Raw genomic sequence first — 17,295 nt, forward strand, 5'->3', positions numbered from 1 at the left:
GGTCTTTTGAAAGCTAAAATGTAAGTTAAGTTCAACGTCCTATCTGAAATCGCCATGGATACTAAACAGATAAGCTAGGATTATTCAGAGTCGAAATGTTTGTGTGACACAGCTCCAGACGTACAAATACGTTATTAACACACGTGCAAGCGTTTGTACTGTGTTATGTCAGGACCGGTGTTCCGGGAAGAGAAGTTTATCAACCTCCCTCCCAGACGGAGGAAAAGTCTGCTGTTCAAAGGAACTCGGACTGAACATCTGCTCAATGTGTTCCACAATGTACATTTAGACACACATGGACCACTTGCCAGATTCTCATCGAGAGATCCAGCTTTTCATTCCGTCCCATTGCTGTTCAATCTCTGATCAGCCTGCGGTCGACTGCTTTCAATCAGCGCCGAGCATCCGCTGCTTGCACGTCACACACCACATGTGATTTTCTACGGTTTCCCCCATGTGTACTTTTTCTCTCATATTATTTTAACGTTGTGCTTCGTGTCTTGTTTGATTCTCTTGCTTGCTTTCTGCAACAGGTGAAGATTTATTAGAGGAGTTCTCTGGGTAAATATGAAGAGGGGTTTAAAGAGACACTTCACCCAAAAGTGGTCTTAGTGGTTTTGTGTTCATCCAATGGAAGTCAACATTATCAACATTCTTCAAAATATCTTCTTTTGTGTTCTCGTACAGGTTTGACATGACATGAGGATGAATACATGATGATAGAATTCAACTTTCCCTTCAATTCAATTCACGGGAGGCGAAAACCCCATGAACCCTACGGCCGACAGGTGGAGCATCCGTGCCAAGTGGATGCCCGCTCTCGGCAGCAGAAGAGGGAGTTTTGTGGGAGGGTTGCCACAGCAAAGCAGTCCCTGGCCAAGGAGCACAAACAAACAGAGAGCCAAGCAGCTGCGCCGGGGTCTTCGCTCAGGAAAAACACTGGCGCAAGAGGGGCGCGTTCAAGGGGCAGGGAAGCGTTCCAAACAGCGGCAAGCCCAGGCATGTCTCTGCATCGCCCGGCAACAAGTGCTGAGTGCAGCATGTGCTGCTGTTTGTGCGAGAGAGCGTGTTTGTTTTTATGAGAGGGGCGAGCTCTTGCTGCCTGACGGGTCATGAAGAGCGGTATATCTCCATCTATAGAGCGACTGGGGGAAATGATGGCTTTTGAATAATAAGGTTAACAGCGATCTTTGACCCGAATCCGTCACCTTCTCCAAGGGTTCATTATCCAAATGATGTGCACAATGAGGGCACAAATTAAGCACAAGTACAATTAAATTGGCTTTACAAGTCATTTGAAATGAATATTGTTTAATGTTTTTTCATTATTGCAACTCATCAAAATAAGTTAAACAATTTCAACTTATTTTAAGAAGTTACAGCAACTCACTACTAGGCAACATTTTAAATAGTATGTTTTGAAATACTTTTCATTATACCGACCGTGAGAATCCTTTCGATTGCAAAAAACCATGCACTGCTCACAAACGGATGCAGTCATTCCCCAACGCAGAGCGCCAACCACACAAACATATACGCCGGCCATATATCACCTCTCCAAAACTCCCAGAGGAACGCGGAAAGCTCTGATTTGCAGCGTAAGAACATTCCTCCAAGACGTGACTGGAACTAACAGACGCACGGCTATTTTATGCCAGCCACGCTCACAAACGATAATTAATAAAGCAGCTGTCGGGGCGCAGCTGTGTCGACTATTTATAAAAGAAAAGATTCCACATCACACATCACTTCGCACGTACTCTGAGAGCAAGTGGAAGACATACCGAGAAGAAAAGTCGCGTGTGAGGAAGAGTGCGTTTCGGGATGCTCTTACAGCACATAGAAATCTATAACAATCGCTGTTTGTTGGAGATTCACACAGATTGGGGGTGGGACTATTTGTCTGGCTGACCAATAGCAGAGGAGGGAAACCTGTTTGAAAAGCATCATTATTTTCTTTGTCAAAATAACACATGCCAAATTTCGACCCATCTCTAAACGCCCTAGAACTTAAAACCTGACCGTGAAGATTCAGACATCCCATAATACCGGGAGAATACGAAATGAGAATCTTACTCATGGGGACCAAATCACTTTTGCCATGGCAGCAGACAACAAACATCTCCATTGGGACGCCGTCGTCACGGACTCGCGACACTTCGGCAGCCACATGCCAATGATCCGGAGAGCCCGAATGTGAAAGTGACTCTTTGAGCAAGTATCCCTCAGAGAGGAACGTGGCAATATTGACGGTTTCTATTTTAGTTACAGTATTCTGAATATTTTCTCCAAGACTTCGCTTGAATCACATTTGTCCAGAAAGCAGACCGTTAAATCATCACTATGACACATTCTCTATATCAGGTTCGGTGAAAAATGTGTAATATTCAAGCGCTTTTGGCACCGGCGTCTTAGACACAACATACGTCCGTTATGCAGTCCACAGTATGACTTTCTTCTCCATAAAAGCATCAACTGGAGCCAAATTCAAGCGAGAATGTTTAAAAGTAATGATTTGATGAGCGATGGTGTCCGGTGAATAAACTCACCCTCGGCTTCTCTGGGACTCCAGTGGCCGAACGGCGAGCAGGGGCGAGGGGACGAGGAATTGCAGGCGTACTGCAGGAGGACGTGACCCTCGGCACATTTATCACATACTGATCCCACTTCTCTAGGAAACCAACAGAGAGAGACAGAATACAACTTAGAGATTTGAGAATAGAGTCATGAAACATTATAACGTCACTCTTAACAATGAGACGTATAATCCCACCAATGGTTGATACTATAGTAATCATACTTAGTTTAATTACTGGCAAACCCATAGTAATCACACATTTATGGTCTCACCACAGTACTTACAGTGTACCAATTGAAAATACAATACTACACTAAAGTAAAACCATGTTTAAATCTCCTAAAGAGATTCAATGCACAACTTGCACAAAGATACGACTCACCGAATCTTGAACAGCTCAAGTGAACCAATTCACTAGAATGAATCAGACTTCACAATGATACATATAAGTAAGCTGACAGTGTAAATGCACCAGCCATGTAAAAAATATTTATGGTTTCACTACAAATCAGACCAAAAAACTGTAAATTAACCATGATTTTACTGGAGTAACCACAGTTTAACCATGGTGTTTACAGTAAAATCAATTAATCAATCAATGAAAATCTATTTAAAATGCAATTTCACTTTAATAAAACCTTTAATTAAAGGAACACGATGCACAGATTTTGATTCACTAAAGACTTGATTCACTGGATCTTGAATTACTTGCGTAAATTAACCGATTCACTTGAATGAATCAGACTTCAAAACCAGGGGCGGACTGGACGCTTGGGCCGCTCAGACGCACGTATTATAAATGCGAATGCACGTAACGCGAACGCAGAAGACACGTATGTATGCCCCCCCCCGGTAGCCCCGGTTAACCATGTATCCCCCCCGGACAGACTCGACTCCCCCCATCGACAGAATTGGTGGAGGGCCAATCTGTGCCAAAAATGTCAGGGCCGATTTTTCTTCCTAGTCCAGCCCTGTTCACAACTATACATATGTAAGTGAGAGGAAAGTGTAGGCATCTTGTAATACAATGTGAAGCTGAAATATGTTTCGAAAACATTTTTTAAAAATCAATAAAAAAAATTCTTTAAGATTCATGAAGATTTCTTTAAAAAATCTTCAAAAAAAATGAATTAAGTACTTAATAAAGAGGTAAAACATCATGTTTTTCCTACCCCTTTGGGATATTTTTTTTCTTGTTTTTAAGCATAAACTCACTTAATTTCTATTAATTTCGGACAATTTGCTTCTCAGGTAAATGTATCTTGATTTACAAATTTTTAGATGTAGTTTTTGTCCTGGAAAACAGCAGGTTTGTTGTGAGAATTAAACGAATCAGTCGAGTCATGTTGTTTCAATGTTGTCTGCATGTAAACAAATGCGGGCGTACATGTCTGGACATGTCTCATCGAGAGGTTTCCCTGCCGCTCGCTTCAGTCAATTCCACCTGTTCCTCACATGACGGCTCTCAGAAATATGACTGCTATTTACCTCTGATTCATAAACAGATGCAAAATAAGCCTGACCTCTGAGTCACTAAACTTTATCGCCAACCGTACGATGCTGAACAAATTCCACAGTATCTACAACACAGGTTGGAAACGGCGCTAATAATTGACAGCATGTGTTGGTAATTGAGGAAAGTGTCTGTTTGGCAGACGCTGAGAATTCTGGGTTGTTTTGCTCACTTTTCCACATGTCATCCGATCTATTCTGTCACCGTACCCAACACAAACTATTTACCAAATGTCTCCACCTTCAATATTTGCCAAACAGAACACGTCTGGACACGTCCCCTCTCGCCTCACGTCAATATTTATATTCTGCCGTCCAGTATTTCAACTATGCGTATGTTCAACGGCATCTCCCCCGGAGAGCGGATCACATGCCTGGCAGTATTTTACTACATGCAAGCCAATATATCTGTAGTCACTGCGGCCTCAGTTCACCTGTCATAAAAGTGACCAGAGATGGGCGGAAACCACTCCAGAGTAATGGAGTCCCGATTCTGTGCCACCACTTGAGGTGCCAGGGGGACCGGGGGGGGGCGGTAGTCGGGTTGCCAGGTCTGGTAGATGAGATCCAGGTAACAGTGCATACGAGCCACCTGATTCAGTGAGAATGAATCAGTGCAGTCATCATCTGTGGAGTGAGATGAGAGAGATTCATTTCAGCTATTTGACATTCATATATAAATGCAATTTAACGGCAACATTTTAAAAGATATATTAGCATTGATGAACAAGAAATTGAATACATTTTGGATTTTTGCACACAAAACTTGCACAGAAAATGTTTATGCTTACCCAGCAAACAAAGTACGTTCTGACGACGTCGCCAGTTCGTCTTCATTTGGTCACCATGACATTACTCTGTGACAACGTTCTGAGGACATCTTGGCAACGTTCCATTTCTTAGAATTATTGCTAACGTTCCAGAAACGTCAGAGCAACGTCCTCAAATAACGTCGTAAATGATGCTGCGTTCCAGACGGATTTCGGATTTTAAATATAATGGCTATGTGATGTAATGGCTAAATGTAAAATATTCCACTTCCGACCTCAAAACGTTCCAGTCAAAATTAATCGATCTGCCCCGAGCTCAGAGGTCGGATAACCGACTTTGTTTGCCGTTCCAGACGTTTACTTCCGGGATTGAGGTTGGCAATACCCGAAATCGGAGTTGTCTGGAGCGCAGCATTAATCCCAAGGAGAACGTTGTAGCAACATCTGGTCTTCTGTGCTGTGTTGAGTTTAATTAATCGTTATACCTTGCTTTATACATATTTGAATAGAAAATGCATAAAATTGAATCTTTAACGCAAACAATTAAAGCACAAATTAATTTAATCCTCCATGTGAGGAACGATGTGTTTAAATACAATTATAAAAACGATTTGAACAACGTGCCTGTTTGGTCGTTGGGACGTATGGTCTGTTCCACGAACGTTTTTAGAAGGCAATCACCACGTATTAGCAACGTCCAATGTTACGTTGTCACGACGAATATGGGAATCACGAAGTTTCGTCGCTGGAACGTTATATGGTACGTCGTGGCAATGAATATGGTCCGGTCCAGGTACGTCGTTACAACGTAACTGTGTTAACTGGGTATTCATAAATATTTGTATTAACATACCTGCGTAACTCATGTAATTGTTAAACGGAGTGTGAACGAAGTTTTGATGTCCACACGTCTCGTTCCCGGGCTCAGGGTCTCTGCAGTGCTTGTATTTGGGTGTAGGGTTGGTGTCGGCACACAGATCTCCGGTTTCCAGCGAAGGTTCGGTCTCCATACAGGCATCATTACAGGACTCAATCTCGGAGACTCCCCGGAACACGTGATACAGACCCAGACTGTGACCGATCTCGTGGATCATGGTGTGAGTGTGACCGAAGGTCCCGTAGAAAGATGGATTCAGAACAATGCCACCTGTGACGGGAAGGAAGAGTGTGGTTTGAAATTTCCTTCAAACTGTTGGCACACGACTCGATAAACTAAATCACTTGTGCCGTCCATAAAACACAGCATTGGAACACAGCGTGCACACCACAAAACCTGAGTCAGCGTGAAAAAAACTGCACGAACGCACTTCAAATCTTTGGCCTTGAGCGCGGTCGTGCAGTCATTTCTCCGTACCTAGATGCGTCAGCGCCTCCTTGTCCCACGGCCAGGTGGCGACCCCAGCCAGGTCTTCATCTGAGGAATTGGCGAAGAAGATGTTGAGGTGTGTGGAACCGTCCACATTGAGGATCTCTTTTAGCTCTTTCACGTCCAGATAAGCCCTGCAGCCAGAAACAAACAGAAGGCAACGCTAAAGAAAGCTGACAGCGGAAGAGAGGCCAAGACTTGCAATGTGTCTGGTAAGCACACATCTCCCATCCATTCCTGTCTGCGTGCCGTCGAGAGCGCGTCGTTTGAAATAAAATGTGTATAGACGGTTTCGACGGCAACAACATAAACGTTATGTGGACCAAACAAAACTTTCGGTAGACCTCCACAAAGAATCTATAACCGTTGAATAGTTGTAATTTAGTTTGATAGTCAATGAACGTTTATTTTAATTAAATATAAAATAAACTGTTATATTGTAACAAAACACGAAAATTGGAAGTTAACTTCAGGCCAGGCGCGTGCGACCGATGAAACCTCTCCAAATAAACAAAAGCTTTTTATTCGACAGTTGAGACGGGAGATAAGTATCAAAGAAATGGACGCGTTTTATACTGTATTTATTAATCGTCACATGATAAATATCAACATCACGAATTAGTGAAAGAGTTGTAGTAATGCTTCTACTCAACATAATATCACAGGCTTTGAAATGAAAGGTGGAGGGATTTTTAAGGGCACAGATCACCCAAAAATGAAAATTCTGTCATCGTTTGCTCTCTCTGATGTCATTCCAAGCTCGTATGACTTTATTTCTTCTGTAGAAGAGATTCACAAACGTAGATAATTGACAAATTCAAAATTGAAGATGTGCATGACAGAGCTCGGGGATTTTTTAAGATACATTACATCCGTTTAATCCTATCGGTTGAGCTGCCCACATATACTGTAAATAATGTTTTGATGTTTTTTAATATGATCATTTGTGCTTTTACCACTCGGCTTTCTTAACCCTTCTTAAAATTAGATTTTATATCGGAAATCTCAGTTAAACCTTGGATTTGTTCCATTTGTAAAACAAACTATGTTGCTGACAAATGTTCTGAAAATAAATCTGGTATTTAAGTCTCATCAAGTTTTCTTCAGAATGTTGCGATACTATCTTTTAGTGAACACGGTCTCGTGTAATGTGTAGAAGCATGAGCTGAGCATGATTTCAGTCATCAATCTTTGTGTTTTAAAAAGTTTACAGCGCTCCTGTTAAAGCTGTTAAGCTCCTGAAGTCGGATGAGATTCTCTGTGTTCAGTTGACCTGAAGTTCAGCGTTTCCCATGAGACAACACATCACAGAGATGAGGAATTTCCTCCTCGCACACCTTCCGCTCTAACGTTTGTGTGACAAACCCTTCACTTCTAAAATATGACAACACCTTGTTTCAAAATGTGTCACATTAGAACAGACACGAGAGACAAGAGTGCTTTAAATATCTGGAATATCATTCTTTAACCTCCCTGAATCTTCCCCTCAAGACAACCCGCTGGAAAACTGCCCGAGTTCGCAACCCCTTCGGGGTTGAGATGACACGCTATGTCAACGAGAGACGCAAGGGGAGGAAAAGAGCAGCTGTCTAGTGTGTATCACGCTGTTGAGCCGTTGCTATGAGAGAGATTTCCACAATAAAAAGATTCAGAGACATCCAAAACCTTCCTGATATACAAGCTCAGATCATCCCAATCCCGGAACGCCGTCAATCAGAATGCCAACCTTCTTTCTTCCGTCTTTCCTCAGTCTGGTCCGCGTTGACCTTTCGTGGCGGCAGGTGTGCACGCACGCGTGTAAGTGTTTTTCCAGAGACAGGTGCTTTAATGAGAGAAACCATGTCACACCAGAAGGGCAAAGCCATTAACGTACGTTCTGTTTGTGGACTCCAGCACTCAACTGTACCGGAGTCTGGACCTCCACGAGATGACCCCTGTGACACCGTCCATTCATCACTGACCTCAGCACACGACACGGACGAAAGCGGTGCGTGACAACGCAGTATCACCTTTCACGTGTGACCAAATCATGACAAATACACATTTTTATTGTTTCACGTCAACAACGCGTTTACCGACAGGGAGGAGTATATATTCAGTAAAGATTCATTTTATGCGTAGAACATTTAACTTTTGGGTTAAGAAGCAGCAGCAGTGCTATAATAAAATCATAAATAATCAAATAAATGATCAAATATAACTATAAAAATGTTTACATAGTAAAACATAAAATAAAATAATAAATGATCAAATAAAGTAATACATTATAGCTATAATAATGTTTATATAGTAAAACACATAATAAAATATAGTAAGAAATTATAACAATATTCATATTTAGATAATAAAACATAAAATATAAGGTAAAAGTTGAGTAATTTCTTTTTTGTTGTTGATTGGTTCAATTTTTATTTTTTTGCTATTCACTATTAATTTTTGTGTAATTTTATGCAATTTTGTTATGAGCTTTTGTCATTGAATTGTTTATTTACTTTCACTTTGCTATAAAAGTTTGTTTATATTTCAGCTGTAGTTTTAGTTTACTTTTTAGGGGTGTTCTTTCAGTATATAATTGAAGTGCCTCAACATTTGTTGGCCTATCTTTCATTTGTTTTCAATTCAAAGAAAAGTGTAAATACACGTTTTCTATGTAGTACAAATTTGCCTAGAATACATAACTAACAGAAATAAATTCTCAAAGACACATACAGCGAAAGGGCACCGCTGCAACACATTTAAAGCAGACTAAAAGAAAAGAATGAGACCGCTCAAGAGTACAGGAGTTCTGTCTTCACTAGGTGGTGACAAAGATCTCAAACCTCAGTCAAAAACACTGACAAATATACATTTTTAAACAAAAGTAAAAACGTATTCGCACGATCTTAAAGCACTCAGGCTGGTGTGGTCTTCTGTTTGCTGGATTCCTAAACAAGCAAAGTGGTAGCAGGCTCCGGGTCTACAAAAATAAACCTCAGACCACACAGCCGCTGTTGCGCCACGCACGCGGCGCGCCGTTCCTGCAGAATTTTCTCAATTAAGCAGGAATGTCGAGGAAGGTTTGCGGCGCGGTCATCACAATCAAAGAGAAATAAACCACCGCTTGGGGTTCTTATCTCAAGACTCTTCTTCTGTTCTCACTCACTAACACTCTCGTCTTTCATCTGCTCATCGCACTATTTCCTTCAAAAGCTCAGCTTTGGCTGATTTCTGTAATATCCGCCGATGAATCATCTCCCGATGATTGCGATGGGACAATATTTGCGAAAAACCACCTGCTTGTTTTCCATGACTGATGTCTCCGCGGAGGCCGTACACGGCGACACTCGAAGAACCATAGAAATATGGACGTGTTTTAATGGTCCGGATGGTTTTCGAAATAGCTCGTAGAAAACATTTACTTTCCCTTGAAAGAGAAACTCAATCAAAGAAAGAGGATTCCTGGAATACTGGGACGATTCATCCAGATTAAGTCACTTATCGATTCATTCACTCTTTTCTCCGTTGAAGGTTTTCCCATGAACCCTGCGTGCGCTTCTCTAAACAAAACTTTATGACTTGCATCCGAAAACAAAACTGTTGCGCGGACACGGGTCTAAACACAAACCAAATAAGCTTTCTTGAAACGTTCTTACTTCGTAGTTTTGTATTCCTCCCAAGTAAAATAAAACACTTCTTTAGTTCAACACAACAAAACCTCCAGAAAGCAAACATCTCGTATCTTAAGTGGATGATTCTGCGAGTCCTCGGGCTGTTCTTATTGTTGTAAATCAACCCAACGCTTCTACCTTCCCGATCTCAGAGCGTCTTTCTATTCTTATAAACATGTTGTGTTTCTCCGCGGCAGCCTCAGGTACTTGGATTTAGAAATCCAATTTCCTTTTTATCTTTCCAGCTCCAGCGCTGATGTTGAAACTGCGAGCAGATCATGGTACAGCAGTCAGGAAACCGTTCCTCTCACAGGGAACAAAAGATTTCTCAAGACGAGATCTGGCTGTAATACCGAGGGCTCGCGAGAGAACCATCATCAGCCTTTAGACACTCTCCGTGCGCTCTTCATTCGCTACCTTTTAATAAACCTTTAGTGCTTCTTGAGCAGACAGATTTGGAGATTTGGAAGGAAGTTGCATTGAAATGAGACGAGAGAATAGAAGAGGTTACGCATCTCGGCAAAACAAAACAAAAAGGTTCGTCTCACTATTTATAAGGGCTGCACGATACTGAAGAAAAATGGTAAACAATGCGATACGCAGTAAGCGATACGATTATGTTTTAAGTTTGTAAAATCAATTTCAATGATATTCAAGTATGCATCTTTCACATTCTGCTTGAGGAAAGAACGAAGAAAACGTTGACTCTCCAAAACCTTTTGAAGTATCCAAATCATTTTCCGTTGCAACCCACCTAGCATCATTTAGAAATATTGAAACATGTTTAAACAAGACAACCTGAAGACATCTCACCTCAGATGAGAAACTGGATTGAAGCAGGTCTTGGTCACGTCGGTGATGGTGGGGTTGCAGCAGTCGCCACTATCATACCCATAGTTCTCGTTGTTGCATTCTGGGTCACAGACGCCGTTGCCCTGTTTATGGTCAGGACACCGGGTCCTGGGTTTGCAATAACCGGCATCAAAGCCGGTCAGGGTGTGGTTGCACTCCGGGTCACAGTCTTCATCGCCCACCTTGCTGATGTCGCAGTTGGCGAGCACCAGGCGGCTGAACAGAGACGAGTTGCTCACGTTGCGCACGCTCAGCTCCCAGGTGATGTTGTACATGCTGAAGGCCTCGTTCAGATGCTGATGCTGCAGATGAATCTGCTGGTCCGTGACTGTGGGTTTGCGCTGAAGGTCGTCGAACACGTTCACTACGCGGTAGCGCACCGTTTTGGGACGTCGGAAGCTCCAGAAGTGATTGTAGTTGCGCGCCACTTCCGTGTTATCGCACACCGTCTGCCCGCAGGCCGGAGGCTCCAAGGTGGTGTCCAGAGAGCCCAGGCCGGCACGGGGACCTGCGTCCGGCGTTGGGAAACTGCCATCCTTCACAGGGAGCCACTTGCGTGCCGGGTGCTCGAAGGTCTCGCGGATCACCAGGTCGAACAGGTCCTCGGGGTCTTCCCATCCGTGCATGTCTCTGATGATCTGTCGCTGAGACGCGGCCTGCTGCCACAGACCCACACGCTCCACAGAGCCTCTGTAGTTATGATTTAAAGCATTTCCACCCACCATCAGCACCTGCCAGTTCAGATCACATCAATGGGTTACATTTATCAAAATAACTGTGTGTGTGAACATAAATAGCAAAGAGTAACAAATTGTTGTTTCGCCCGACCTCTTTAGATTGCTCATTATTGTGGTAATATTTATTTTCATGTAGCATCAGTGTATATTAAGCTCAAGTCAATTTTGAGCTTATATCATTAATTACGATATATCCGTATATTGCAAATAAACAAAAACTGTACAAATTTTAACAAATTAAAAAAAACAATTATCACTAGCAGATAATTCTAGACCTTTCTGTAGCACAGGGAAGGTGAGATGAAGCGATGATGGTGACTATGTCTGGAACTTGGTTCGTGAGGACAAAAACGGATCAAATGTACACTTGTGAAGTTTTGGACGACTCATTTTTAGTAACTGTTATTTTAAATTGTAGTTTTTAGCTCAGTGTTATGCCAGTACCTTGTCATTTCTGCGTTCGAGTAATAATACCAAAATGTGTAAATGTGTGAAAATATTTTGTAGTTTTTTTATCAGTGCCGTCAATGGGGAAAAAAATGATGTGTTGCTCGTATTCAGCATGTTTAACTTTATAAAGAAAAAGTAAAAGCGAAACACAACGTTTAAAAAATGTGTTACATTGTGTAATGATTGTTCTGAGAGAGAAGTGTATTTTCTGAGCAAATTTAGGTTACGTTGATCCTTTTTATTAAATATATTTAACCTATAAGAAAGAAAACTTTAATATCTCAAATATTTCTTCTAGACATCAATGAGATTAAATGTAGAGCAAATGGAAACTTGAGCTTAAGTCTAAACAAAGAGTCAGAAATGTCACAAATGTCATTGGAGTTTGAGAAGAGACGTCAACAAAGTGTCAAACTGAGCTCAGATTTGTCAAGTCTGCAATCGAAAGTCAATGTTATTGAAGATCTCAATTTGAACATACAAACATTTCTGCTCAAATTGGCTCAAATCCAGATATTTGACCTCTACAATCCACATTAATTTCATTTGTGTAAAGTAATTTTTTGAGAAACGAGTTGGTTTCTTAAATGAAAACAAAAACGAGAACTTAAATCTCAAATTTTCCTCTGGGTAAACTGTTAAAAGTGAAAAGAATTAAACTTACCTTACACTTTTTAGTTAGAGGGCTGAAGACATCACCTGACTGTTCTCTGCTGACCGCTGTCTGAGCACCATTGACATAAAGCTTCATATAGAGGCCGTTGTAAGTCACAGCCACATGCGCCCACTGGCCGGGTGTGTAGCGGGCGTTCGAGTAAACGGAGGTCACTTTGTGCGCTCGGTCCGTCTTTAGGGAGAAGAACAAACGCGGGTCATGGTTTCCCTGTTCGCTCACGGCATTGATCCCCAACAGCCATCCGCGATCGCTGGAGGCGTAGAAGCATTTGTCGAAGAGACCTGCGATTGAGAACGCAGAACAAATATGTCAGGTCAAAGTTGTGATATGAGATCAGGTGATTATGTAATCTAAATGTATATTTGTTCATTTTAAGCAGATCAACAGGGCACACCAACATCCGATACACAAGAAAAGCAAGCGTTTGCGTATGTTAGTCAAACTTGACAATGGGAATATACTCAGACGCTCCGGGTACAACATTGAATGGTGAAGCTGGTGGGGGGCGTACGAGGGGTCAGCCCTGTGAAACATTATGGGCTAGTCATGACACCATCAGAAATCTCTGCCATCTGTCAACATACACTCTAAAAGTAAAAGGTGTGCTTAAATGCCTGAAGGGTCTATTATGTAAACAGCTGTCAGAGGTCTGACACGCTCAATTAATCTGACACATTACATTTTTCCAGACGAACCGTGCGGTGCAGTTAAACAAACACACACACACTCTCTCTCTCCAACAACACACACAGACACACACACGCACAGGAATTTGCATACAAACAAAACTGTGCAAAACGTCTCAGGTTCAAAGGAAACTCACTTTACACTTGCCATTTGTCTTTCGTTAGGAAAACATATTCGATACATAATTAAGGGGAAAAAGCCTTTCAGCGTGATGAAAAGCAGAGGTGGAGGCGTTCAGAGCAGACTCTCATTCAGAACCAGAGGAAGACAAACATTCAACAAGACAAGCGTGTGAAGACTGCCATCATTTCAAAATTAAACGTTCAATGAAGTAAAATCATCGTTCACACGACTTAAAAGCCATGAAGTTAAATCGCCTTTGAAAAATATTCATTACAACAATACACAGAGAAACACGAGCAGAGTCGTATGTGGATTTAGAACTGTCTGTTTGTTTTAAAACCTTTCAAAGTGTACACAGACCTTACAGACAGAAAGACAGACACAAACAGACAGACGGATAAAGGGAGACATGTACACAGACAGACAGACAGAGAGAGGGAGACATGCATGCATGCAGACGGACTTACGGACAGTCAGACAGACAGACACAGGGAGACATGCAGACAGACAGACACATGAAGACCGACAGACAGACGGAGACATGCATGCAGACAGACAGACAGACAAACAAACACATGCAGACAGACACACACATGCAGACAGAGGGAGACAGACAAACACATGCAGACAGACAGACAAACACATGCAGACAGAGAGACAGACAGAGGGAGACATGCAGACAGACAGACAGATGGAAAACACACAGACAGACACATGCAGACAGACAAACACATGCAAACAGACAAACAGACGGCCAATGCAGACAGACAGACACATGCATACAGACAGACAGACAGACACATGCAGACAGACAGACAGATAGACATACATGCATACAGATGCAGACAGACAGAGAGAGAGAGACAGACAGACAGACACATGCAAAACACACAGACAGACACATGGAAAACACACAGACAGACATACATGACAGACAGACATACAGACAGACAGATGCATGCAGACAGACAGACAGACAGATGCATGCAGACAGACAGACAAACACATGCGGACAGACAGACAGACAGATGCAAATAGACGCGCTGATAGACAGACACCTACACCCACAGAAACACAAACAGTCAGGCAGACAGGCAGTTGGTCATGTGTTTTGTCAGGATCTGTTGGATAAATATGTTTTTTTTTCTGGGCTCTACTTTAAGTGCCTCCTTAAACACAAACAGGCTTTGATGTTTCATAACAGGTCAAACTGGCAGAGTATCAGACATCAGATCTGCTGTCTCAGTGGGTTCCTATCTCAGCGTTATGGAAGACGAGTGTCAGATAAGCACTTTCTGCTGCTCCAGACGCACGAGCAGATGGAAAGTGCAAATCATCTCATCAGGTTTGCTCGAAATCACAAGACAATGTGGTTTTCCTGTACCGTTCCAATGCTCAGAGTCAACAAACTACAGCAACACCGCTCGAAATAATATTCACTATAGACTATAGAGAGCTCGTCCAAATCCGGCCGTCTGAGACTCTGCGCTGTTCAGGGTGCTGAATTTACTCACGCTGGCAGGACATGTTTCATTTTCTTTGTGTTTCCCCTCTTTTGTCAAAGGCAATATAATCTCATATATGTTTTAAACCAGACTATATAACCACACGCTATAATGGAATGAAAACATGACACCACGCCAAGAGAAAAACATCATTTGCCGTGCAAAAACAACAATGTTGATGACAAACAAATGCTGGAAAATAAACACCGGCCTCCCTCAAAACAACACAACTGCCGTATGTTTTCCTTCTTAGATTTAAAAGATTAAGCATGAGCACATCTGCCCAAGTGCCCTTCAATCACTTCAGAATGTTTTTACTATCACACAGCAGAGCAAACACTACAGATCAAGTCCACAGCATTCAGACAGGGGCAAATATCTGGAGCCAAAGTTTATACAGATGTCTCGGAAAATGATGCAAACGTCAATATATTTGAAAGGAATTGCCTCAGGAGAACCCAATGCACTTGAAAGCCATACTGTACACATTGAACCACAAGCACACTATCACTATATATGATCTAATCAAATTTCACATCACGCCTGATTTTTAAGATATTCTGATATTTCATTACAGTGGGGTTGAAAAGTCAGAAATGATTTGCAATTTTCTAATCTCAGTAAAATATTATTAAATTACAAACATGTATTTTCAGCTTGACATCATGACTTTTGGACACTGCATTTCATGTTGATACTGTACAAATTCTCTCATTACGCAGGGTTTTATAGATCTGCTGCATGTGATGTAATAGCCTTTATGTCAGGCATTCATGCAAGCTCACCAGCTAACCCACTCCAAGCCTGAAACAGATGATGTCATCTCTGTGGTGGGAAACTGGACGGGGGTGCACTGGCATCGGATGTAAATCAGTAGTGGAAGTTCACCGAGCCGTGCGTGACTGCGTAAAAAGCAAACGTCTCACAGGCGGAATATTCCGTGCCGTTTGCGCTCTCTGTCGGAGATGGTGTAATGCTTACTCATTCAAAAAACAACGTGCGCACGGGTATAATTGCAAACTCAGATTCGGTGCTTGCTGACAGAACGCAAACGCAACGCGCGATGATATATGGTGCTGCGCGGAGTCGATGCGCACGCTTCGAACATCTGCACTCTGGAAGCAGCCTCACTTTCCCCCCTTTTCTCCTCCTGCCCGGACGGAGATGGGGTGGGTGGGGGATTTAGGGTCTTTCGGGGATTTGAGGGTCGTGTGGTTTTAAAGAGGGGCGGGTTCGTGTGGCTCTCCAGACGCGCAAAGGCGCGGGGAGGGAAAACCCTGGAAAAGTCAACTGTGCTGTCCGCCTGTTTCAGATCTGTGTGAGCTCTGGCGGATCAGTTCACGCCGTTCTGACAGTAGAAGTCTTTGGAAAAATAAAGGTGCATAGTACAACAAACCAGTGGTTTCTGTGCGAATGAATCAATAAACTGCCCAATGCAAACGAGACGTGTAACAGCATCTCTGTACTGCCTAACGCTTAAAGCAGAAATGCAGCAACGTGCGTTTCCATCAACTTTACGCGCCGCGTCTCCACATTACATAGGCCTACAGCGCGTTTCGTTTAATCGTTTGGGTTGCTTCGGGATCGTTTCATGACATTTAAACTTCATTGATCGAGATAATCGATTTTGTACAAGTTATGCACGATTCTCGTGTTGTCAACACCACCCAGTTTACATGCGTAATTCACATGCACTATTCTGGCACAAAACATGCATTCATGCATTAAACTTGAACATAAATCTATCCATACCAGCTATAACGGTGGGGGAGCGCTGACCACCCTCCGGCTTGACCCACAGCTGGAGAGTAAAGTTCCCCCTCGGTATCTCCACGCCGGGTTTGAGTCTCAGCTGATCCCCTCTGCCCGTGAAATAAACTGCTTTACCCCGATGGGAGCTCGCGTCCTCCACCGGAGAGGAGCGGCCACGCTGGCGGGGAAGCCGGCGGTCCAGCGTGGGGAGGGAGCGCTTGCCCCGGGGCAGCCGGGTGGCACAAGCCCCCGGGAAGACCGCTTTGGCTTCCCTCATCTTCACCAGTTCGCGCTTGGAGCGTGCCTTTCTCCGGACCGTCCCGCAGTCTGATCCCACACACAGGATGAGCAGGACGGCCAGACACTGGAGAAAAGTCCAAACTTTCATTTTATTCAACACTAGAGATGATGATGCCGATGGATAGAATAATGTCCCGGAGAAATGCGCACGGACGCGCTCTTCCACTCCAAAGTCCCCCCACTTGTTGTTGTTGTTTGTCGTCTTATTTCACAATCGCTTGTCAAGCACGGAAGTTCCAGATACACGAACCCAAAAAGGCTTTCTTCTGTTTCATAAAGTAGCCTACGTTTCCGGAGGTAAAAGCGAATCGTCAGGTTTGGCTCATTGACGCGATCCGCC

At 42.9% G+C, this 17,295-nt stretch overlaps 1 protein-coding gene across 2 annotated transcripts in view; it reads right to left on the reverse strand.

The window, feature by feature from the left end:
* Positions 1 to 17,060, reverse strand: part of pappaa (pregnancy-associated plasma protein A, pappalysin 1a) — a 71,713-nt gene extending 54,653 nt beyond the window's left edge. Inside the window, exons 1-7 of one of the 2 annotated variants that reach the window (XM_057356328.1) lie at positions 16,656 to 17,060; positions 12,577 to 12,869; positions 10,687 to 11,456; positions 6,215 to 6,360; positions 5,714 to 6,007; positions 4,525 to 4,717; positions 2,550 to 2,671 (exon numbers count right to left, since the gene is read on the reverse strand). In XM_057356328.1, coding sequence (XP_057212311.1) covers positions 2,550 to 2,671; positions 4,525 to 4,717; positions 5,714 to 6,007; positions 6,215 to 6,360; positions 10,687 to 11,456; positions 12,577 to 12,869; positions 16,656 to 17,043 — 2,206 coding nt within the window. In that variant the 5' untranslated portion in view covers positions 17,044 to 17,060. Of the gene's footprint in view, positions 1 to 2,549; positions 2,672 to 4,524; positions 4,718 to 5,713; positions 6,008 to 6,214; positions 6,361 to 10,686; positions 11,457 to 12,576; positions 12,870 to 16,655 lie in introns of those variants that run through there. The other variant, XM_057356336.1, reaches the window with a different exon arrangement.
* Positions 17,061 to 17,295: the final 235 nt, after the last annotated feature.

The sequence above is a fragment of the Triplophysa rosa genome, linkage group LG2 (assembly GCF_024868665.1).
Source record: "Triplophysa rosa linkage group LG2, Trosa_1v2, whole genome shotgun sequence".
NCBI lineage: Eukaryota > Metazoa > Chordata > Actinopteri > Cypriniformes > Nemacheilidae > Triplophysa > Triplophysa rosa.